At 39.5% G+C, this 23,809-nt stretch overlaps 1 protein-coding gene across 8 annotated transcripts in view; it reads left to right on the top strand.

Annotated features, from left to right (window-relative positions):
- Nucleotides 1-23,533, top strand: part of NCOA1 (nuclear receptor coactivator 1) — a 246,493-nt gene extending 222,960 nt beyond the window's left edge. For 5 of the 8 annotated variants that reach the window (XM_047782522.1, XM_047782521.1, XM_047782525.1 and 2 more), the window contains 4 exons: nucleotides 6,426-6,600; nucleotides 12,467-12,650; nucleotides 16,493-16,582; nucleotides 21,198-23,533. In XM_047782522.1, the coding sequence (XP_047638478.1) occupies nucleotides 6,426-6,600; nucleotides 12,467-12,650; nucleotides 16,493-16,582; nucleotides 21,198-21,368 (620 nt within the window). In that variant the 3' untranslated portion in view covers nucleotides 21,369-23,533. Of the gene's footprint in view, nucleotides 1-6,425; nucleotides 6,601-12,466; nucleotides 12,651-16,492; nucleotides 16,583-21,055; nucleotides 21,113-21,197 lie in introns of all 8 variants that reach the window. The other 3 variants (XM_047782530.1, XM_047782527.1, XM_047782524.1) reach the window with 3 other exon arrangements.
- Nucleotides 23,534-23,809: the final 276 nt, after the last annotated feature.

The raw sequence follows: 23,809 nt of genomic DNA, 5'->3' as shown, positions 1-23,809 counted from the left end.
TCAGTGTTTGTACTACAGACAAATTCCAGAAGCTAGGTACAGTGGGAAGAATAGTAGTTTCATCAGTTACAGTTTGAAATGAAATGGTGGAACTTTCAGGTCTTCCGTGAACTGTTTCAAAAAAAATGGGGAAAATTGTTAGTGTTTCTAGAAAGCATAAGAACATTTAAAGATGCAATACTTTAAATTTCTTTCATTGCTCTACGTTACAAACATGCTCTACCATGTTCAGCAACCTGGTAGAAAGCTTTAAGACCAGGTTTTGTGTTGGTACAAATTAAAGTTCTGGAGAAATTCCAACCTTTTCAAATCAACTTCTCAAAATAAACAAAAAAACTTCCACAACATGTTTTTATAAATAGTTTTATTGGAACACAGCCATGCTCGTTACTTTACATATTGTTTATGGCTAGCTTCACACAGTAGACTTAAGTAGTTCTTACAGAAACCTTATGGCCTACAAAACCAAAAAAATTTACTTATCTGGCCCTTTGCAGGGAAAAGTTTGCTGATTCCTGTGTAAACTGATGATAGTAAAACCAAAGGATGAATACATTATCTTAGCTTTAGTCCTTTGCTTTGGCATCTTTCAGGTTAATATAGGCCCCAAGTAAATGAAGGAACATGTAGGTGCTAATAGTGACAAGAGTGTACTTTCTTTTATTTCTGAAAACAGAAAAATTTTCTGGATTATCATGCCATGATGATTGCATAAGAATAGAATTAGACATTTAAATTTTATTTTATACTATGGTAATACTCAAAGAAAATGGGGAAAAAAAATTTTTTTTTTAATTTTATGGCCGTACTCACAGCATATGGAAGTCCCCAGGCCAGGGACTGAATCCAAACCACAGTTGTGACCTGTGCTGAAGCTGCAGCAATACCAAATCCTTTAACCCACTGTGTGGGGCCCGGGATCAAAACTACTCCTCCACAGGGACCCAAGCTGCTACAGTTGGATTCTTTTGTTGTTGTTTTGTCTTTTTTAGGGCCACACCTGTATCTTATGGAGGTTCCCAGGCTAGAGGTTGAATCAGAGCTGCAGCTACCAGCCTATACCACAGCCACAGCAACAAGGAATCCTAGCCGTGTCTGTGACCCTACACCACAATTCATGGCAAGGTCAGATCCTTAACCCACTGCATGAGGCCAGCGTTCGAACCCGTGTCTTCATGGATACTAGTCGGGTTTGTTAACCGCTGAGCCACGACAGGAACTCCTGCAGTCGGATTCTTAACCCGCTGTGCCACGGGGAGGACTCTGAGGGTGATCAGAAAAGACATTTTTTGTGTCTATTTAATGAATTCCTTGAAGGCAGTCCAGATCTCCCTCTACAATAAACATGTTCCTCCACTCACTCCTCCCGAGTGATCTCATCTACTCCTGTGGCTTTCGTGGCTTCTTCATGCTAATGACTCTGTTCTCTGTCTCTAAACCGTACCTCCCAGCTCATGTGTACAGCTGCCTACTAGACAGACGCACTCGAATTTTCCATCAGCACCTCAAACTTGTCCAGTTAGATTTATCTACCCCATTTCGCCTTCCCTCCATGTCTCAATGTTCCAACTGAACAAACCTCTCAAGTTTCAAAAAAGCATACATACCTTGCTCTCTTTTCTTTTAGGCTTTTGTATATCTTGTATCCTCACCTTCCTCACCTGGCTCATTTCTGTTCCTCCCTCCTCTCAGAGGTGTCTCCTCTGGGAAGCCCTCCCGGACACTCCCAATCGTAAGCACTCACCACCCTGTCTTAGATGAGACACTCCCAGTCATAAGCACTCACCATCACTTGCTCATCAGCTCCCTTTCTTTTTAAACAAGTTCCTTGAGTGAGCCATATGTGACCTTTTCTTTTCTTTTTTTTTTCTTTTTGGCCACCCTGAGGCACATGGAATTCCCAGGCCAGGGATCAGATCTGAGCCACTGTTATGACCTAGGCCACAGATGAGGCAACACCAGATCCTTAATCCGCTGTGCCGGGCCAGGGATCAAACCTGTGACCCAGCGCTCCCAAGACGACACTGATCCTCTTGTGCCACAGTGGGAACTTCATGTGTGACCTTTTCAATCTTTGTTTTCAAGTGCTTAGCACAGTAGTTTGGTGGGGAGAGTAGATGCTTAATGAATCTTTTAATGGAAAAATGAATCCTAATTCTAGTTGCTGCTGCCAAATGGCGATGGTACCATTTATGGTCCAGCAGGGAGATTTCACACAATCTAAGTAAGCAAAGATAGAATTTAGGATTCTTAAACTAGAAGCAGCGAGATTGTCTGGTCCACGGAATCCAAGATCCAGTTTAGTGGCAGAATTAGGACCAGAATTCTAACTACCCCTCCAAATTCATTATTCACAGACTGGTTCTTTCTACTAAAACAAGGTCATCTGATGAGGAAACCTGGGCAGTTAGAACGTGAGATGAGGCCAGAAAGAAACACCAAAAAGCATGCTGATGTGCTTGCAGTTTTATTTATTGTTTAGCTTTGACCCCAAAGGATAATATCCAAAATGTGATAAGTATCTCCCCCCCTTCACATATATTATTTCATCATAAATAAGATTAAAAATGCATTAGGAACAGACAAGTATTTTTTGAGGGTCACAACAAAAATAGTTAAAATTTAAAATGTAGAATTAATGCAAAGACAGACAATATAAAAATGAAGGTGATGGGGCGAACCCACCTCCTAGAGTCTTAAGTGAAAAAAAATTATTCCTCATATATTCTAAATCAAAATTATTTACCAGAAATTAAGTTACAAATGGTGGAGATAACAAGGAGAAATGCACAATATGTATCTCTATTTATATAAGCATTACCAAGAAAAGTAGTTACACATTTAGAGGGGAAAAAAAAAATTGGAAAATCTACGGATAACCTTCACAAAAAAATTAAAATGCTTTAAAATTGGTACCCTATAGAAAATAAAAGTGAATAAATTAACTTCATCTCTGGCCAGATTAACCAAACAAAAAAAGAGAAAAGTCGTTGTATTAATAATGACAGAAGACAAACTATTTCATGGGCATCTGCAGTTGTGTTTATAAAGAGACAATTAAGGGCATAGAAACATGCTTATAGTTGTATAAGGATGAAGGAAAAAAGCAAGCCACAAAATTATGCAAGATTTCTTAGAGGGAAGATTTGAAGGAATTATACTAAATTATGGGTAATCAAATTGTGACATTCTTTTTTTCTGTACCTTTATAACTTTAGAACTTATAGCTACCTCAGTAGTATTTAACGGTGAAATGTATTTTATCAAGAAAAAATATATATACAGAGCACAAGCATAACAGAAAACATAAAAAGAAACCCATTTTTACTGTTTTAAATTGTTGTAGGAGTTCCCTATGGCCTAGTAGTTAAGGATCCCATGTTGTCACTGCCTTGGCTCTGGTCACTACTGCAGTGTAGGTTCAATCTCCAGCCCAGGAACTTCTGCATGCCACGGGCAAAGCCAAAACAAAAAAAAGAAATTGTTGGGTTTTTTCCCACTCTCCAATTTGGGTCAAGATGGAGTAATAGGGAGCACATTTATTCTACCATCTGAAACAAACAAAAAATTGAACAACAGTTCTAGAAATTGTCCAGACTATGCTGCAGGGAGAGGGAATCTCGCAGGAGCCAGTGGTTCCCCTCAGTTGAGGCAAGGGTGCTTGGAGTCTGAGAAGCCAAGCAGCTTGAGGTTTCAGGGCACAGCACCAAAGAGAAGAGAGCCACACACAGAGAGAACCACAGGGTTCCACAGAGGGTCCTGCTCAGCTCTTCAGTGGAGAGCTGATCCGTGTACCCAAACCAAGGCCAGGGAAAACCACCTGAAAAGATTAGAGGGAATATTTTCTGAGTTCACACAGGGTCAGCTCCTCTTCCCACGGGCCAGAATAGAAAACCTCAAAATTCATGAGTGTCAAGTAAAATACTCAGAAATGTTTTTGCCTCAGTAGCAGAGCAAAGTAAGCACCAGGCTAAACCCTGCTCTTGTCTCTTTAGGCACAAGACCCAAAAGAATTAAAACTGTTCCCATGTAACCTATCCACAACCCAGACAAGTTCAAAATTTTAAATTCAGAGGAATTTAAAAAATCTAGCACCTAACAAGGTCAAATTTACAATTCTGATTTTTTTAATTGCCAGGCATACGAGATACAGGAAGATAAAACTACTAATGAAAAAATCAGTGATCAGTACCAACCTAGAAATTACATGGGTGATAAGAATTAAGACAATTATAAATTATGCGTTTACTCTGTATGTTCAAGAAACTAGAGAAAGCTTGAACATGTTAACCAAAGACATGAAAGATGTAAATAAAACCAATATCAAACTTCTGGAGATAAAAACCGCAGTGCCTGAGAGAAAAATATACTGGAATAGGCAAATTAGATACTACAAAAGAAAAGGTGAACTTGAAGATGTAACAATGGGAACTATACAAAATGAAATCATAGAGAAAAAGACCAAAAAGGTGATAATTTACTCCAAATTAATTTTATAATTACAAAATTCTTACTAGAATATCAACATCCTTTTTGGAGAAATTGACAAGCTTCTTAAAATTTATATGGAAATGCTGAGATCATAGTAGTCAAGAAAATTTTGAAAATTAAGAACAAAATTGGATGACTACCAGTTTCAAAATTCTTCATAAAGTACAACAATCAAGACAGTATATAGTATTAGTGCATGTGTAGACAGACAGATCACTGCAACAGAATAAAAAGTTCAGATATAAACCCTTACTTTTATGGTCAGTTGATTTTTTAGCACAGTTATATCAATGGCTGCTAGTAAGCACTATTGTGAATAAAAAGGAACAAACTGCTGATAAATGGTACAGATTAGTCGAACCTCAGAAACATTATGCTAGGAGTTCCCGTTGTGGCTCAGTGGTAATGAACTAGACTAGCATCCATGAGGATACAGGTTCAACCCTTAGCCTATATACCATGGGTATGGCCCTAAAAAGACAAAAAAAAAAAAAAAAAAAGCAAGGAAGGAAAAGAGGGAGAAAGGGAGGGAGGAAGGAAGAGTATTCTAAGTGGAAGATCAGATACAAAAGACCTCACATGATTACATTTATGTGAGGTTTCCAATAAACGGCAAATCTGTAGAGACAGAAAGCAGATCATGGTTGCCCAAGGCTAGAGGTGGGAATAGAAATTGACTGCAAACCAGCACAAGGGGATTTGGGATATGATGAAAATGTCTAAACTGGATTGTGGTATTGGATACACACCTCTATAAACTAACTAAAATCATTGATTTGGGCACTTCAGTGGGTGAATTTGATGCTATATAGGTTACATCTCAGTAACACGTTAAAAAAGAAAAAAGACCGGGGAGTTCCCTCTGTGGCACAGTGGGTTAAGAATCTGACTGCAGCAGCTCAGGTTGCTGTGGAGGCAAGGGTTGGATCCCTGGCCTGGCATGATGGCTTAAAGGATCTGGTGTTGCTGCAGTTGCAGGGTCAGTGGCAGCTGTGGCTCAGGTTCACTTCCTGGCCTGGGAACTTCCATATTCCATGGGTGCAGCCGTTTAAAAAAAAAAAAAAAAAGACAGGGAAGGGAAGAAAAGCCCCTAAATTAAACAACTGAGGAGTGGCCAACAAAATGTTTTCACTTTTCCTTTTACACATGGTTTTCTTAGTTTTTTCCCTTTTCAACTTATTTTTTTCAGTTTTTAAAAAAATGTTTTTATTGATGTATAACTGACATAATATTAACCTCGGGTGTATAACATAATGATTTGATATTTGTAGATATTGCAAAATGATCACCACAGAGAGTTCAATTAACATCCATCACTATACTTTTTTCTTCATGATGAGAACTTTCAAGATCCACTCTCCTAGCCTCTTTCAAATATGCAATACCATGTTATTAACTATAGTCACTAAGCTGTACAGTACATCCCCATAACTTAGTCATTTTTCCTCCAGTTTTATTGAGATATAAATGACATATAGCACTGTATGAGCTTAAAGTGCACAGCATAATGATTTGACTTACATATGTCATGGAATGTTTATCACAAATTTAGTGAATGTCTATATTCTCCTGTCCTTTTCAACACGTTTATTATACAAGTAATCTGTCACATGGGCTCATATTTGTTTTTTACACCTAAAAATTCATGTAAACAGAAAAGAACAGAGAAGAAAATCATACATAATCATGGTACCCAAATCAACATCTTAGTGAATGGAAACATTCTCCCATATTTATTTTGTATGTTTATTTATCTCTCTGATTATACCGAAGTTTCTGTTTTATTTTTAAGAGACTGAAATATTTTCTTACTTTGTTGAATAGGCTGTTTCTCAGCTATGTTATTACAGATCCTTCTGGGTTTTTTTTTCCCTTTTATGGGCTTAACAAATGTATAGTGTATTCACATAAATTACTTTGTTGTCAATTTGTAGGAATGGTTCCCCAAGGTGAGGCCAACTTTGCTCCATCTCTTAGCCCTGGGAGCTCCATGGTGCCGATGCCAATCCCTCCGCCTCAGAGCTCTCTGCTCCAGCAGACTCCGCCTGCTTCTGGCTACCAGTCACCAGACATGAAGGCCTGGCAGCAAGGAGCAATGGGAAACAACAAGTAAGGGGCAGTTTTTATACATGCGCATCCCTGATCCTCTGCAGCACATAAGAACAGACAAGCCTTCCCAACTAAAGAGAAGATTATTAGCTATTATTCACTTGCAAATTCAAGGAACTGAATTTTGTTATCAGCAAATAGTGATTTTTAAGTCCTTGCAGATTCAAGTCAGATTTGTGTGTTTATAGTACAGAAAAGTATTGCAGTGACCCTCAACCTTTTCATCCCACTTCTAGCACACCTGAAGAATGTGAGGGACTCCTATGTGTACCAGAACTCCCTTGGGACAGATGTAGGAATGGGTCCTTTTTTAAAAAATGATTTTTTTAATCATTCTTTGTAAAAACATTTTAAAATCTTAAAAATCTAAGCAAGAAGGGCAAAATGATAAAATTCTGTGAAGCTGCGTAGTGGGCACACAGGTTTCACTCTCAGTATTTTTGAAGGATTTCATAGCAACAACAAAGATTTTATGTCTTCTCAGGTCATTCTGCCTTACCCTGCTTTGTGAATCTCTAGATTTTCAGTGGCCTCATTTTGCCCATTTTTGCTTAAAATTACCTTATAAAAGTCATTTCCCCACCCCAAATCCCAGCTGCTGAACTTTTCACACATCGCTTGAGTTTTATGAGGGTTTTAATTTGGTTGTGTCTTGGTTCTAATGACAGGGAAGCCATTTAATCTGACAACATAATAAGTAAGGTAGTTAAAGTTGAAAACTTAAGACCGTAGTCTCTTAAAGTTCATTGAAAGGTAAGAGAGGAACTCTTCTGTCGGAGAACTCGTAGCTCTCGGTGGGGAGTGGAATACCCTCGGTAGAGACGGAACACTGTGCAATGCTCAAGAACTTATCTCCTGCCATGTTCTAATCCCAGCTTCCTGAACTCACTTCAGATTCCACGGTCCACTGTTATAATTACTCCCTTACAGGCACTCTTAACTCCTTTGCCTAGCTCTCCCGCTGTTGCATTTGTGCCCAGCCAAATGCTCCCTAATGAAATCTACCTAAGCTCTTGCTCCATGCTTGCACCTGAGCACTTAAATGTGCCTTGAGATAAAAACACAGTCCTGCTAACACATCTGCCCCACTTCACAGTTAAATTCCATAAAGGACAATGCTCTATCACTTCCTCGCCTTCCATTCCTTTTTGAACCTGTCAGGCTTTCATTCCAACCATTCCACCAAAACTGTTCTTGTCAAGGTCCTTAATATCCTCTACAGTGCCAAATGCCATGATCATTGATAGCACATATCTGAGCACTTATTCTTTCTTGAAGCCCCTTCTTTGGTTTCTGGAACAACTTTCTCTCTTGAGAAAGATGACTCTCTTTCTATCTCTCTGTCTCCTCTGCTGGCTCTTCCTCATCTCCCTGATTTCCATTTGAGGGCCTTAGAGCTCATTCCAAGACCTCTTCCCCATATCTACTTGCTCCCTTGGTTGTATTATCCACTCTCACTGATAAAATTCCCGTCTCTATGCTTATGACTCCCAAATTTAAGTCTGCAGCCCAGACTTCTCCCCCGAACACCAGACTGTACAGACAACTGCCTAATCAACGTCTCCACTTAGAAGTCTCATAGGCATCTCAAACGTAACATGACAAAAACTAAAATTATATTCTTCCCCAAAACCTGCTCCTCCTCTGCTTTTCTTCATTTCAGTGAACGACTCCATTCTTCCCAGTTACTCAAAGAAAATCTTTTCTCTTTCTCCCACATCCCACGTCAGACATCTGTCAGCAAATCACATCAGCTTTTTAGCAGCTCTCGAGAACTCCTTACCTGTCCCTCTTGTATGCTTGAGTGCAAGCCAGCATCATCCTTTCCCAGGACCACTGCAGTGGCCTTCTGTCTCCCTGATTCCACCCTTGCTCTACTGTAGTTTCTTCTCCATTTGGTCGCTAGAGTGATGCTTTTAAAACATGAGGCAAGGAGATCCCTGATGGCTCAGCAGATTAAGGATCTGGCATTGTCACTGCTGTGGTGTGGGTTGAATCCTTGGCCCAGGAACTTCTGCATGCCATGGGCGTGGCCAAGGGGAAAAAAAAAAAAAAAAACCCATGAGGCAGGATATCAGCCCTTTCCTCAAAACTCTCCAACTTATTCAAAATGCAATATAAGGCCTTTGCCACCCTACATAATCTTGCTCCTGGATACCTCTCTGACCTCATCTGCTATTCTCATCACTTACTCTGATGCACTGGCTTCTGTTTATTCTTCTGTTCCTTGGATGTGCCAAGTACATTGCAAACTCAGGGCTTTTGCATTTTTAAATCCCTCTACTGGAATGTTCTCTCAGCAGCCACAAGATTTTCTCTCTCATACTTCAAGCCTCTCCTTATACCTTATTAGATGTAAATATTGAATGCCACCATATTAAACTTCCCTAACCAACTTTTTTTTTTTTTGGTCTTTTTGCCATTTCTTGGGCCGCTCCCGCAGCATATGGAGGTTCCCAGGCCTTGGGGTCGAATCGGAGCTGTAGCCACCAACCTACGCCAGAGTCACAGCAACGCAGGATCCGAGCCGCATCTATGACCTACACCACAGCTCACGGCAACACCGGATCCTTAACCCACTGAGCAAGGCCAGGGACCGAACCCGCAACCTCATGGTTCCTAGTTGGATTCGTTAACCACTGAGCCACGACAGGAGCTCCTGACCAACATTTCTAAACACCATTTCCCACCCCTTGGTTCCTCCTTTCCCATCTTTATTTCTCTTTATCATGCTTAACATCTGATACATTGTATGTTAGTCTTTTATGGTCTGTCTCCTCCAACTAAAATACAAGCATCAGAAGAGCGAAGACTGATTTTCTTTACTTTCTTTACTTCTGTCTGTCCGTCCTTTAGAATAGGTATGCACCTCATATACCTCCGTTGACCAAATGAATGCAGAGATTCCCTTTATTCCTACCTAGGTCATTTTTTGGATTCAAATTCAAATGTGGACTTGAGTTTTTGTTGTACTTTAGCAATTTCTGTAAACTTTGACTTTCCCACAGCTGTCACCAACTCTTCAAACATTCACACTTGCTTATCTAGTTCATGTATAAAAGCTTAGTAGTCAACACAGGCAGCATATGGTTGGTGACCACTCACTCTCTTTTGCACAGTGCAAGATACCACAAGGAACTGGGAAAAACAGTCCCTGCTATCAAGTTACCAAGAGAGTAGGTGGTGACAAGAATAGGAGAGAAGTAAAACATGAAACAAAGACTCATTAAGCAGAATGATATAATAGGTGATTTTTTTTTTTTTCATTATCTCTCTAGTGGCAAGAGAAACAAAGGGTTAACCACGCCTATTTGTCCTGGAACTGGGCAGTGTTCCTATGAGTCACAAAGGAGAATCCCAGGGCTTATTAGCATTTTAAAGGCGAAGGCCTGTTGTTTAATCCTTTGTTTCTTATTTGACTCTTTCCCCCACTCCTTGATTTAAGGGCTACCGAATACCTAGTGCTAGCTTAAGGGAACTGTGATAACCGCTGTGAGGCCAGTCCGGAAAGCAGAGTGAGGAAGGGGTCCTTCACGGATTGGGCCGGAGGTGCCAGTGATCCCCACGGTCCGCTCCAGGACCTGGAACAATGACTAATGCTGCAGAAGGGCTTGGTCTTCCACACGGAAAGACCTAAAATGGAACTGTTGGCAGGAGCAGTTTGAAAGAACTTAAGCTAATATACAGTCCCAAATATAAATTTAAAAGAAATTAAATCTTAAACTTTTTTCGCTAAGTATGACATCATTGCAGTCCTTGAAGCTTCTACATGCATTAACTTACATAGCCCTGCGCCTCCACTGTGGTGATTTATGTATCAGTTGACAAATGAGCACTGTCTAAGGCAGAAATGTTCTCATTAGAAAATGTGCAATAGACTAATAGTCTTTTTTCTCACCTTTAGTTTTGGGGACACTGTCTGACAAGCATTCACACTGTGCAGACATTAATGGTCCACAGATGCATTATTGACCATTTGCTAGCCATATAATTTTCTTTGAGCATTTGTGTTTTATAATTACTTGGGGAAAATTCACTGCTTTTCTTCAGACATGATGAATAGGCTGTTTCTCAGCCTGTTCATTTCAGTATGATTACCTTAATCTACCAGAAGCTATAAATGTCAGTATATCCTGCTTACCTCCCAGGAGCTAGCAAAGGGCAGATAAACTATTGGTGGGGTAAGTAATTTTTGAAATCAAATTTTTCAGAATTAACATAGGTGGAATTTTACGAGCAGCTTATTGTTAAAAAATTGATAGCTAATCATGAAGTATTTGTTGCTTTGTAGAACTTACAAAAGACACAATTCATTTTATTTTCCTTTAGATGAGTATATCTGTATCACTTAGAATTTGGGGGTTTCCGATAGAAATTTTCAGATTGTATTTACATGGAGTTTATTCCATACTGTTCTACCTACTAATAGAAACTGGTTTAACAAATGAGATCCTTGGTATAACGACAGTCTAGAACTTGGTGAAAAAGGAAGTATATAAAACAAGCCCTCTGAAAACCATAATGGCCCTTGCAGTTTGCTTCCTAAAAGAGACATGAAGCTCTCTTCAGACCTGAGAAGAAGACCTTTGGATTCTTTAAGAACCTTACATTTTCCAAATTAAAAAAAAATCTGGTTAGATACTTTTCTTAGTTTAGAGCATATTCAAAGTGGCCAGAAGCAGAACCCTTGAGAAGTGACAGCTAGTGATAGGACATTGAAAGGCTCTCAAATTTTAATGTGCATACATAGTTAGAAATGCAGCTTTCCATACCCTCCTCCCCAAAAATACGATTCACTATGATTAGGATAAGGCCTGGGAGTCTCAATTTTCAGTGACTACCAGGGAATTCTCTTGCAGATGGTCCCTAGACTACACTTCAAAAACCATTGGTATAGATACAGTGAAATCTATCAATAAAAACCAGTCTGAATCTCATCAGTTGACAGCACTGAGTAACAACCCATATCCATAATTCATTCATTCATCAGATATTTACTGAGTGCCCGCTACATGTCACTTACTGCTAGAGACACGGAATAAAGAGAACAAGGTACCGTCATCCCCCTGAAGTGTGAAGTCCAAGACGGTACACAGTCATTCACAATATAAGAATGCTACCTTTGACTCATTCATTCCTTTGTAAATTTATTCAGTGGATATGTATTGAAGAATAATACATATAACAGGTACTTTGCTTAAACAGGATATTCTCTGTTTAAGAAGATAAAATAGTGTAATAAATTTTAGAGTGATTTTGATGATTAAATGTGTAAACTTAAGTTATCTGAAAGATTTACCTATGTGGGAAACTTCCTTAGTTATTCAGATAATTGACACTTAACAACCCTGATGCAGGCCACATAATTATAACTTAAAATGAGGTCTTTTTAGTTATTAACCTCCCTGGGCAGAGTTCAAAGTGCATCAGAATGATACTTAGTTCTTGTATATTGTAACTTAAGAATATAAAGTATTTTCTTTGAAATTCTTTTCTTTTCTTTTCTTTTTTTTTTTTTTTTTTTTTTGCTTTTTAGGGCCACACCCACAGCATATGGAAGTTCCCAGGCTAGGGGTCAAATCAGAGCTACAGCTGCCGACTACAACCACAACCACAGCAACATAGGATCCAAGCCACGTCTGTGACCTATACCACAGCTTATGGCCACACTGGATCCCCAACCCACTGAGCAAGGCCAGGAATCAAACCCCCATCCTCATAGATACTAGTCAGATTCATTTCTGCTGCACTATAATGGAACCCCCTTCTTTAGAATTCTATCTAATAATTTAGACAAAGAGTCCAGTCACATTATCCCTGTGTTCATGAGCAGTGGATGTAATTGGGATTGTTTTTGAGTTAACAGTGTGTTCAGTCAAGCTGTCCAGAACCAGCCCACGCCTGCACAGCCAGGAGTGTACAACAATATGAGCATCACCGTGTCCATGGCAGGTGGAAATACAAATGTTCAGAACATGAACCCAATGATGGGCCAGATGCAGATGAGCTCTTTGCAGATGCCAGGAATGAACACTGTGTGCCCTGAGCAGGTAAGTGGCACAGCTGGCACACTTGCTGCATACATGCACACAAACACACACACCACGACACACTGCAAATCATTACTCCAAGGAAAATCAGGTATGTTCACAATTACTTGTCAAAAATAACCAGTTTTTCTTTCCCACTATCTTTTGATAATTACTATTTATTAAGATATATAAAAGAAACTTTGGCAGACCTTCTAAGATTTTAGTCTCGTGAAATTTTAGTTTTATATTTGTTACAAAATGATACACATAGAACATTGACTTCATACTTAGCCTTTATGTTCTGAACACATTTTCTTCATTTCTCCCTTTCAACAAACTCAGTCCTTCCTATGCACAAAGATAGCTCTGTAGGAGATAATATTAACAAGTTGAGGAAACACAACATGAACAAAGGATTAATTGAATAATAGGACAAAACAGCTATGTAAGAAATGAACTCCCATGGGACCCTGCATATATTTCTGTCAGATTAAGCGTATATACAGTTAACCACTGACAGCTTAAAGGAAAAGCAGTCTGATTAGGAAAGTCTTCATGGAAAATTTGTCTAAAGAAAGAAATAGAAAAGAACATTCAAGACTGGTTATCATAGTATGCCCTAGGCAGGAATACATGCTGAAGAAGCCTAATGAATGTTAAGAAGATGTTTATATTATATTTAGAGCAGAATTTATGTGGTAAGTTTTTTGTTTTGTTTTGTTTTTTTGCCTTTTTAGGGCTGCACCTATAGCACATGAAAGTTCCCAGGCTAGGGGTTGAATCGGAGCTGCAGCTGCCGGCCTACACCCCAGCCACAGCAACCCCAGGTCTGAGCCTCATCTGCGACCTACACCATGGCTCACAGCAAGGCCGGATCCTTAACCTACTGAGCCAGGGATTGAACCCACATCCTCTTGCCTACTAATCGGGTTCATTACCACTGAGCCACAACGGGAACTCCTGTGGTAAGCTTTTTAAGAGGCCATCTAAATCTTTAGTTTATCTTAGAATCTCTGAAAGATGTTTAAGGAAAGAATGACTAAATTCAAAGTGATTTTTAAGGTCTTTGAGGTAATCCTTGTGGTTATTATCCTGTCAGCAACCACAAAGTAGACTATGATGCCTAGGCTATGGTCATAGCTATAATGTACAGCAAGTCTTAAAAACATGTAGACACTGATTGTCTTTTCTGTACAATTCCTTTTTGATAGGATTTTTTTTACTCCCCATTCCCTAGATATTATATGGGAAGCCTAAGGAAGTCAGCAGGGAAAAAAGCAACAGCTTAGTGATCCATATTTTACAGCAAAACGAAGGATTGTTTTTTATCCTTGTTATCTTATTGCTTTTCAGTTATTAGAATTATTCACTATCTCTAGTATATTAAGACACAATAATAAAAATATAATGAATTAGGTAAAAGGATATTACATTTAAATGTATTTCTTAGATAACTGAGCATTGCTTTTTTATTCAGTTTGACAATCTCTGCCTTTTAATTGGAGTGGCTAGCCAATTTACATTTAATGCAATTAATGATATCAATATTGAAATTTTAAATCTCTCATTTTTTTCTCTTTGTCCATCTTGGCTTTTTTAGTTTAATTGAATATTTTAATTCATTTTATCTCCTTTGTTGGCTTATTAGCTATATGTAATTCTTAGTTTTTTATATTTCCCAACATAGTTATTTCCAGTGTTCTCCATGCCTTGCTATAGATCCAGATTTCCATCTATTATCATTTTCCTTCTTCCTGGAAGTCTTCATTTAACATTTTTTACAGCACAGGTCTGCTAGTGATGAATTCTTTTAGCTTCCATATATCTGAAAAGTTTTTGTTTCACCTTTATCTTTGAAAGTTCTTTTCCCTAGAATTCCTTGAATTCTAGGTTGGTAGTTTTAGCTTTCAATACTTTAAAGATGTGGGCCCACTGCAGTATTTCTGTTGAGATATCTGCTGTAATTTGTCTTTGTTTCTCTGTACATGGCTGTTCTTTATCACTGGTTTTAGGCAATTTGATTATAATATGCCTTAGTGTGCTTTTCTTTGTGGTTCTTGTGCTTAGGGTTCAGTGAGCTTCTTGATTCCTAGGTGTACAATTTTCATCAAATATGGAAAAGTATTGGCCATTTTTTTCTTCAGATATTTTTTCTGTTACCTCCCTACCCCTTCTCCTTTAGAGACTCCAGTTACACATATTGTGGGCCACTCAAAATCATCCCACAGCTCACTGATCCCCTGGGTTTGGAGGTTTTTTTAGGGGGTGTGAGGTTTGTCATTTTATTTCTCTGTATGTTTCATTTTGGATAGTTTCCATTGCTATAGCTTCAGATCCACTAATCTTTTCTTATGAGATGTCTGATACGTTAATTTTATCTAGTGTATTTTTCATCTCAGACATTGCTATTTTCATCTCTAGAAGTTCATGGTAGACCCTTTTTATATCTCCCATATCTCTAACATGTTCAGTATTTCCTCTATCTTCTTGAACATACGAAATATGGTTATTGTAATTGTCTTAAGAAGTTCCCTGGTGGTGCAGCATGTAAAGAACCTGGTATTGTCACTGCTGTGGCTCAGGTCACTGCTGTGACACAGGTTTGATCTCTGGGCTGGGAACTTTTTGTAGGCTGTGGGCGCAGCACCCCCCCAAAATATAATAATTGTCTTAATAGTCTTGCTTGTCATTTCTATCATCAGCATCCTTTGGGGGTTGGTTTCAATTGATTTATTTTTCTTTCCATTATGGATCGTGGTTTTCTACTACTTTGCATACCTGATAATTTTTCATTGGATGCCAGACATGTGAATTTTACCTTGTTTATGTTCCTATAAATATCACTGAGATTTGTTCTATTTATTTCAATCAAACTTGAAAATAAACAGTTTGATTTTTCAAGTCTTGCTTTTTTGTTTAGTGGAACCAGAGCAGTATTTAGTACAGGGCTAATTTACCCTACTACTAAAGCAAGCCATTCTAGCATGCTACCTGATACTGCATGAATTGTGATGTTTTCCGCTCTGGTCGGTGTGATCAAGGCTGAGTCCCAGATCTGTGTGATCTTTGGAACTTACTCCCTTAAATCCTTTCAGGGGAATCTCTGCCTTGGGTAGTTTCCAAACCTAACAGATATTGGGTAGCTGGTCAGCACTGAGCTGCAGACTTGAGGGGACTCTGCAGATCTTCAGCATTTTCTCTCTGCAGTTCTCTCTCTTCTGATATTCTACCTGATGAATTGTAACTGTATCTTCTCAACCCAGACAGCCTGCAAGGCTCTGTTCTATTTCCTGTCCTCCTGCTGCAGAAGGTTCTCTCTAGGCACTAGGCTGGGGAAGTGGTAGGGCTCACCTCAATTGTTTCCCAACCCTTAGGGACAAGTTTCTTTCATTGCTTTTGTCCAGTGTCTTGAATGCCTTCATTTCATACATTTTGTCCAATTTTTTAGTTAATTTAGGCAGAGTATAAATCTGATCCTCGTTACTAAATCTTGACTGGAAGTGGACGTCTTTTGCTGAACTTGAATTAACTTTATACTGAAGTATCATCTATAAGAATAAGCAGAATAGCATACAACCAGATGAATTTTCACAAACTAAACACTCCTTTATCACTGTCACCTAGACCGAGAAACAGCATTACCAGCAGTGCCCCAGAGGTTCCCCCACACTCCCTTTCCTGTTACCCCGCACTCCTACAAAGGGAACCACTGTCCTGACTTAGCACAGAAAATTGCTAGGCTTGTTATTTCTGCTCTCTTCCTATTACTCTTCTGTCAGTGAGATTGTTTTTCATTGAGGAAGTTGGTCTTCACCTTAAACAGCTAGCTTGTAATTTGGTCTTGTACTTATCTTTAATAGATAAATGATCCAGCCCTGAGACACACAGGCCTCTACTGCAACCAGCTCTCATCTACTGACCTTCTCAAAACAGAAGCAGATGGAACCCAGGTCAGTAGGAAAACTTAAGCGCAGATATGTCACCTTTACTCTAGAGACACAGGAAACTGTAGCATTGTGGTTAAGAGCCTGATGTTGAGAGTCAGACCTGGGTGCGAATCCTGGCTCTGCTCTTGGCTCTGTCATCCTGGGCATGTTAGTGAACTTTTCCTGAGCTGCCGTGTAACCAACAGAACTAAGGTACCTGCTTCTAGGACTGTTGAGAAGGTTGAGTGAGATGAGCTGTCAGAAAGTTTAATTTAATGTTTCGACAGGATGAAGGATCAAAAATGGTGATCACTAATTGCTATTTGTAAATAAACACAGTACTAAAACTTGTGTGTAATCAGAATACCTCAGAAGAGCTCAGTAAATTCAGACAAAACAGAATGCCTGCTGTATACTCTGCCTCCTTTTAGATGTTTGTTTCCAAACAATACAAATAGCAAGGGTGGCCACTTTCCTGTGTTAACATAAATTAAGAAATTTTGGAGGTTTTAATTCACTTAATTAACTTTGTTTTAGTCTTTAGTCTCAATACATTTATTTATTTATTTTTTAAATACAGGCCTTATGGAAAAGTGGAGATACAGAGAGGCATGGGTCATGTTTGCCCTCTGAGTGAGCTGTGGGAAGAAGTAAGGAAAGGAAGTTTTGTTTGTGGAGTGTTTATGATTTGCCAGGCACTGTGCTGAGCATTGTATGTTTTGTCCCATTTAAGCCTCACTATAACCCTATGAAGGAATTAGTTTTTCCTATTTTTTCACAGATGGAAGAAATAGAAAATGAGGAGATTTAACTACATGCACACCTCACAAACTCAAAAGTGGTGGAGCTGAGGTTCAAACCCAGGTCTTTCTAACACCCAAGTTCATGTTTTCTCTGCCACTCCATTCAGGGCTTGTCAACATATAAAACATACAGACAGATGCACGTAAATTATCACATAATCAAAGAAGGCAAACTCAAATTTATTCCCAGTAACAAGAGCCATAAGCAATAAAAGAAAGGAGAAATTAAAAGGGGGGGGGGACAAATTGCTGAGATGGTCAGAACATTTATATAGGAGATAGGACTGAACTGGGTTTGAAGAACAGGTTGCCCAGCAGGCGAAGGAGAAAGGCATTGTGGGTTTTGGAGGCTGGGGAAGGGAGGGAGCTTAGAGGTCTAGAGGATTAGAAGTCCGAGGGCACAGAGACAGGGAAATGGTCATATCAGCATAGTCCTAGGAAACTGAACTCACAGGACTAAAGGGTTTGTAATAAGAATTCATAGGAATTTGGTGTTCCCGTTGTGGCTCAGTGGTTAACGAATCTGACTAGGAACCATGAGGTTGTGGGTTCGATCCCTGCCCTTGCTCAGTCGGTTAAGGATCCGGCGATGCCATGAGCTGTGGTGTAGGTCACAGACGCTTCTCGGATCCCACATTGCTGTGGCTGTGGTGTAGGCTGGCAGCTACAGCTCCGATTTGACCCCTAGCCTGGGAACCTCCATATGCTGCGAGTGAGGCCCTAGAAAAGGCAAAAAGATTTAAAAAAAAAAAAAAAGAATTCATAGGAATTAAAATTGGTACAGTAGATTGGGGCAACTTTCCAGGGGCCTTGAATGCTAAATTCTAAGATATTTGGATTTCGTCCTACAGATAAAGCATCCCTGAAGGGGAACAGTGATTAAAGTGCTAGTTTAGGCTTCATCTTGCAGGGGAAGAAGGGGAAGGAGGAGCACCGGGCAGCCAGCTCAGAAAGAGGAAAACCAGCTAGGAAACTGCATTCATAGTTGGAATATCAGGAAATAGCATCTGAGTCCTGTGGGGATAAAGAGAGGATTGTGTGGTGGGGAAAATGAAGTCTTCATTCACTAAAGGTTTTGAAAGTCTCACACTTACAGAGACATATACTTGGCAGCTCAACAAAATAAAACAACTATGTTTTAAAGTTCCTGAGACCTGGGACAGTATTAGATCTGAAATAGAAATTATGTTGGAAAATCTTAAGAGGTTGGGACTCAGCTCTCACACCACTGTTCTCACCTGGCAAATCATAATTTTCATTGTTATCTTGCTTTGCTTGTCTGTGAGGGAATAGCAATATCAGAAGGCCTTTGAGGTCTGGTCTGAGGTACTATGTTAAAGTAGTACTAAGGCTCAGGGAGTTCCCTTCGTGGCTCAGTAGTTAACAAACCCGACTAGTAACCATGAGGCCGAGGGCTCTATCCCTGTCCTTGCTCAGTGGGTTGAGGATCCAGCGTTGCTGTGAGCTGTGGTGTAGATCACAGATGCGACTTGGATCCCGAGTTGCTGTGGCTGTGGTGTAGGCCAGCAGCTGTAGCTCTGATTCAGCCCCTAGCCTGGGAACTTCCATATGCTGTAGGTGCAGCCCTAAAAAGTTTAAAAAAAAAAGAAAAGAAAAAAAAAGTAATAGTTAAGGCTGAAAGGAGTACTTTTTGGAGTTTCGTTTAATCTTTTTAATTTTTAAAAGTTCAAAATAGACTCATTTTTTTTAAGCATTCTTTTTATTTTTTAGTTTTGGCCACGCCTATAGCACATGAAAGTTCCTCGAGGCCGTGGATCAAACCTGTCCCACAGCAGCAATCTGAGCCACAGCAATGACAATGCCTTAACCTGCTGTACCACCTGGGAACTCCAAAAAAAAAAAAAAAATTCTTTTTAGAGAAGCACAATTTTCTCTCTGGTTTGTTTTATCATCCCCTTATCAAGAATCTTTTAAGTGTCTATCAAGGGGCACAAACACCTTATACTCCTACCCAGTATTTCGTATGTTGAAACATATAAACCTGAAGTTTTATGTTAATTTTTTTAAAGTCAGTCAGTGCCTGAATACACTATAGTCTGTGCTCACATTGGATTTCAGTGGCAGAATCTTCTTTCTGTATTAGTCCTTCATGAACTCTATTTGCTCTAATGTTTCTCTCTTTGCCAGACAGAAGCTGGGGATGAGGTAAATAGAAATATGTACAGGACAGATGTATAGGAAAGGAGAGCAGGATGGGGGCTTAGCTGTATTTGCAGAGCTGGGATGAGGAAGAGGCAAGACAGAGGAGAGAACAGGGAAAGAACACAGGGTCGAGAAGGAGGAAGAGGGCTGGTAGGGGGCTTGTTGACACAGAGAGAGAAGAAAGCCAGGGTTGGAGCTCTAGAAGGAAAAGAGTAGGAATGAGAAGATGCAGAGAACACAGGTGGGCGGAGGGCACAGGGGCAGCTAGAGAAGAGCTGTCTGACATACACCGACTCTCAGACAGAGCTGGTGTATGTTAGATACGTGAGGAAGAGCCCAAAAGAAGAAAACAAATGGGAGCCTGTGGGGACAAGAAGGAAAATTTGGGAAACCGCGGGGGGGAGGAAGATGAGAAAGAGAGAGGGTGAGGAGGGAGACGATACTCATCTAAGTAGAGATTTAATTTATCAGACACTAAAAAAAAGCTCAGCTCAGAGGCTGTCCGCCTTATCCAAGAGAGATGAGAGCAGAGGGGTCGGTGTCTGTGAGGCTAGACTGACAGAGAAAGTGGATGGTCAGGCGTTTGACCTTTGACCATTGAAGGTTGATGCAAAACAACTGTCATTCAATCAGGATAGGAAAGTTTTCAGAAGAAGTGACTGTAATTGGCATGAATTTAGTGAAGAATAGCCCGAAAAATGCATCGCTAATCTAAAATACCTCATGAACCTGTTAAACATCAGGCACAAGTTTAGAGGCACTTGGATGCCTTAGATGGCATCTCCATTCTTGGTCTGGAACATTCACAAGTGTGATATTGGCCCAGTCAGTTCTACAGGTGACTTTTTAATAAGGCTGGTTGGTAAAAACTAACTTCTGGCTTCGTTTTCCCAATAGAAAATGTTAAAACTCTGTAACCTTAGACTTTTTAAAGGAAGACATGTATGATTACTGGAAGTAGTTAAAGGGAAAATTCACACTCTTCTCAGCTAGTAGTTTACTGTTATTTTTAGCTCATGTGTTTAAATGGATTGTCTATCAAGAAAAATTAAGTTAAATATAAAATTGTTCTACTAATATTTTGCTGTAATTCTAAAGGCAGCATGTAAAGGAGTTATGTAATAGTACATTTAGATACTACACAAATCTTCTGGACATTATTTTTAGTAACACTGATGTCCTGTTTCTGAGTTGTGGTGGTTTTTATTTTGCTAATACTGGGTTAATAAAGCCCTTAATTTTCTAACATCATAGAGATTTTTTTTTAATCCTACTAAAGTCATCCATAGAACACCTTTATAACTAGTTTCCCAAATAACATATATATATATATATTTTTTTAAACCACCACTGGATAGCCAGACTGAAACTGGGCTTTTTCCCAAACTTGACAGTATTAGCAGTGATGCTCATTTTCAGTATTGATGGCAACCCTGTAGGAGGCTTGACCATTCCAATTTTGATTTTATTTTTAAAGTGTGAACTTTCCAGAACCCTGAGCAAAATGAGTGCAGCGATTTTCTTTTTGTAGGACAAGAAGACAGAAGAGTTCTTCTCTGTGGTGACTACAGACTAGAGGAATGCTCTAGTGAGTTTCCACTTCAAGTAGTACCCACTCATAAGCCGGGGGGGCAGACCCTTCTGTCTAAACACATCTTTTATTTGTGTTCCAGCAGGTGCAACAGGTTCAGGTGTTTGCTGACGTCCAGTGTACAGTGAATCTGGTAGGCGGGGACCCTTACCTGAACCAGCCTGGTCCACTGGGAACTCAAAAACCCACGGCAGGACCACAGACCCCCCAGGCCCAGCAGAAGAGCCTCCTTCAGCAGCTACTGACTGAATAACCACTTTTAAAGGAATGTGAAATTTAAATAATAGACATACAGAGATATACAAATATATTATATATTTTTCTGAGATTTTTGATATCTCAATCTGCAGCCATTCTTCAGGTCGTAGCATTTGGAGCAAAAAAAAAAAAAAAAAAAAAAAAGAAAAGTTCACTTTGTTGGGAGATGGAGAGATGTTTTTGTTTCTTTCTTCGTAAAGGCCTTGGATATTGAAAAAATAACAAGGCAGAACAGTTGGACAATCTCTCTCTTGAGCCAAATTTAATTATTCTTATTTTTGTAATCAGTCATTGGCTTCTTATCTGGATGAAGGCTTTTGGAGGAGCACCAAAAGGACAAGTTCCAAGGGGAAGATGAAGCTCCGCCTCCACTGGCTCAGTCCTGCCCGCCAAGGAAGAAGGGCCGGTGGGGCTTTGCCTGTGCCGTCCACCAAAGGCTGTCACGTGTCTGTAAATCAACAGCCCTCCCCTTCCCAACCCCAGGCAGCTTGTGTGTACAATCAGCTTCTTCTAGCAACTCTATATCTGTTGGCTTCAAGAGAATATTTTGCCTCCACATATGTACCCCTTCTCCTTTTTTTAAAAGATGGATTTAAACCAAGATGCCTCCAGGAATGAGGACAGAATGAGTATATTCGCAGAGGAATCCAAAAAATACAGTTTGGGAGAAAATGCAATAATTTTTGATGAGATGGGTGAAGGACAAGAAGCGAGTTATGTCAATTATTGTAGATACAATTTTCTGATTAAATCTGGAAAAAAAGGCAGCCTGTTCTTTCTGCTTTTATTGTATTAACAGCTGAGGTAGCTAAAGGTATTTAAAATAAAATTAAATTTATGATTCAAGTAGCTTACTTTTCCCTTTAAATCTCACTGTAAATATATTTGATTTCTTGTAGAAATTGATTTCCTTCTGTTTAATTTTATGGTTTTATTATCATACTCTTGATTTTTCTAAATTTCTGTGTGTGAAATATAACATTGATTGAACTGCAGTTACATTTGGCTAGTAATATTTTATTATTTTAATAACTGTGATGCCATGTATGGATTTACTTCAAATCAAAATGCCACTGCCACAAAGAGCTGTTCCAGATGAGCTAGAGCATTCTGCCCTAGCGTGTCCCCGGGATCATCTAACCTGAGAGCAGTGCAAGGAATTATCACCAGAAGTTCACAGGCTACTTGTACAGAGAAAAATTAGCACTCAAAGAAAATCTTCATTTTTGCTTTAGATTGACTTTGGGGATTCGAATTTTCATCAGTGCAAATATAAATCTCTCTATCCTGCTCTGAGGCTAATTGGCACCGTATTTTCCCTTTGTGTCTTATCACTCTGCCACGTCTTGTCTCGTGCTGGCCTCTGAGTCAAGGACCCAGTGAACTGACTTTCTAGTTCTAGAAGTTCCACTGCAAGGCCAGGAAAGCTCGAGAAAGGTATTGTGGACGAAGCAAAGGTAGACCCCCATCACTCGCCTTTACTGCACCCCTGGGCCTGTGAACGATGACAACATCTGACATTGTGCACCAGCTACCTCTGCTTCCATCGCAGAGAAAAGGCCATACGAACTAACAATGGAAGAGGAGCATGGACTCAGACATCAAGGAAGAAGCCATTTTCCCAGGTCCTCCTTTCTGCATCTCACCATCCCTAGTTACAAATAACTCCATTGAACAGCATCTATTCAGAAACTATATTGAATAAAAAGATTGATGGAAGGGCTCAAGTGGGTAGCAACTATGAAACAGAACTAGGACACTCAGTTACAAACATTCGCTCTTTTAGTTTTTCAGAAAATGCATCCCTGATTTCATGCATTCCCAGCTTGAAAGCCCAGCCATATTACTCTAGTCCCTCCCAAACTGTTTTAGGAGGTCATTTCTGTTTTGTTTGTGATATTTAGATGTGCTGACTTCAGGAATTTCACCTTTAACTTCAGCATTCCAGATGAAGTTTCCTGACTCAGTGCTTTGGCATAAGGAACTTTAAAACAAATGGTAAGGAAAATTGGAGATGCTAACATCCTCCCCCATCCCAATTGCACCTTAAAGTATGCATGTCACCTTCAAGGTTTTATAATTGCACTGTTTGTTTTATGTATGTACAGATTAAAATTATTGCTACATTTGAGGAAAATAAAATTGCTTGCTTCTATGTAATTCCTGTCATTCCACAGGAAATTCACTTTTCCAGCTACTGAATAGATGGGTTGCCTCTTCATTTAAAGGGAAGAAATGAAACCTACTCCTGCAGGAAGTTCCAAACCCAAAATGACTAAGGATCCTTAAAGGATAACAAAAGACAAAAGAAAGGATCCCTGAAGCTAAAGCTCCTACAAGTCACCCCATGAGAAGGTCCCAGTGAAATCATGATAAGAGGCTATGAGGAAATTCTAACTCTGGCCACACTTGTCTGATGATTAAACACTCTGGTCC

Source organism: Phacochoerus africanus, chromosome 5 (genome assembly GCF_016906955.1).
Source record: "Phacochoerus africanus isolate WHEZ1 chromosome 5, ROS_Pafr_v1, whole genome shotgun sequence".
In the NCBI taxonomy this organism is placed as follows: domain Eukaryota; kingdom Metazoa; phylum Chordata; class Mammalia; order Artiodactyla; family Suidae; genus Phacochoerus; species Phacochoerus africanus.
The sequence above is the reverse complement of the archived record's forward strand: the minus strand, read 5'-3'. Positions and strand labels throughout refer to the sequence as shown.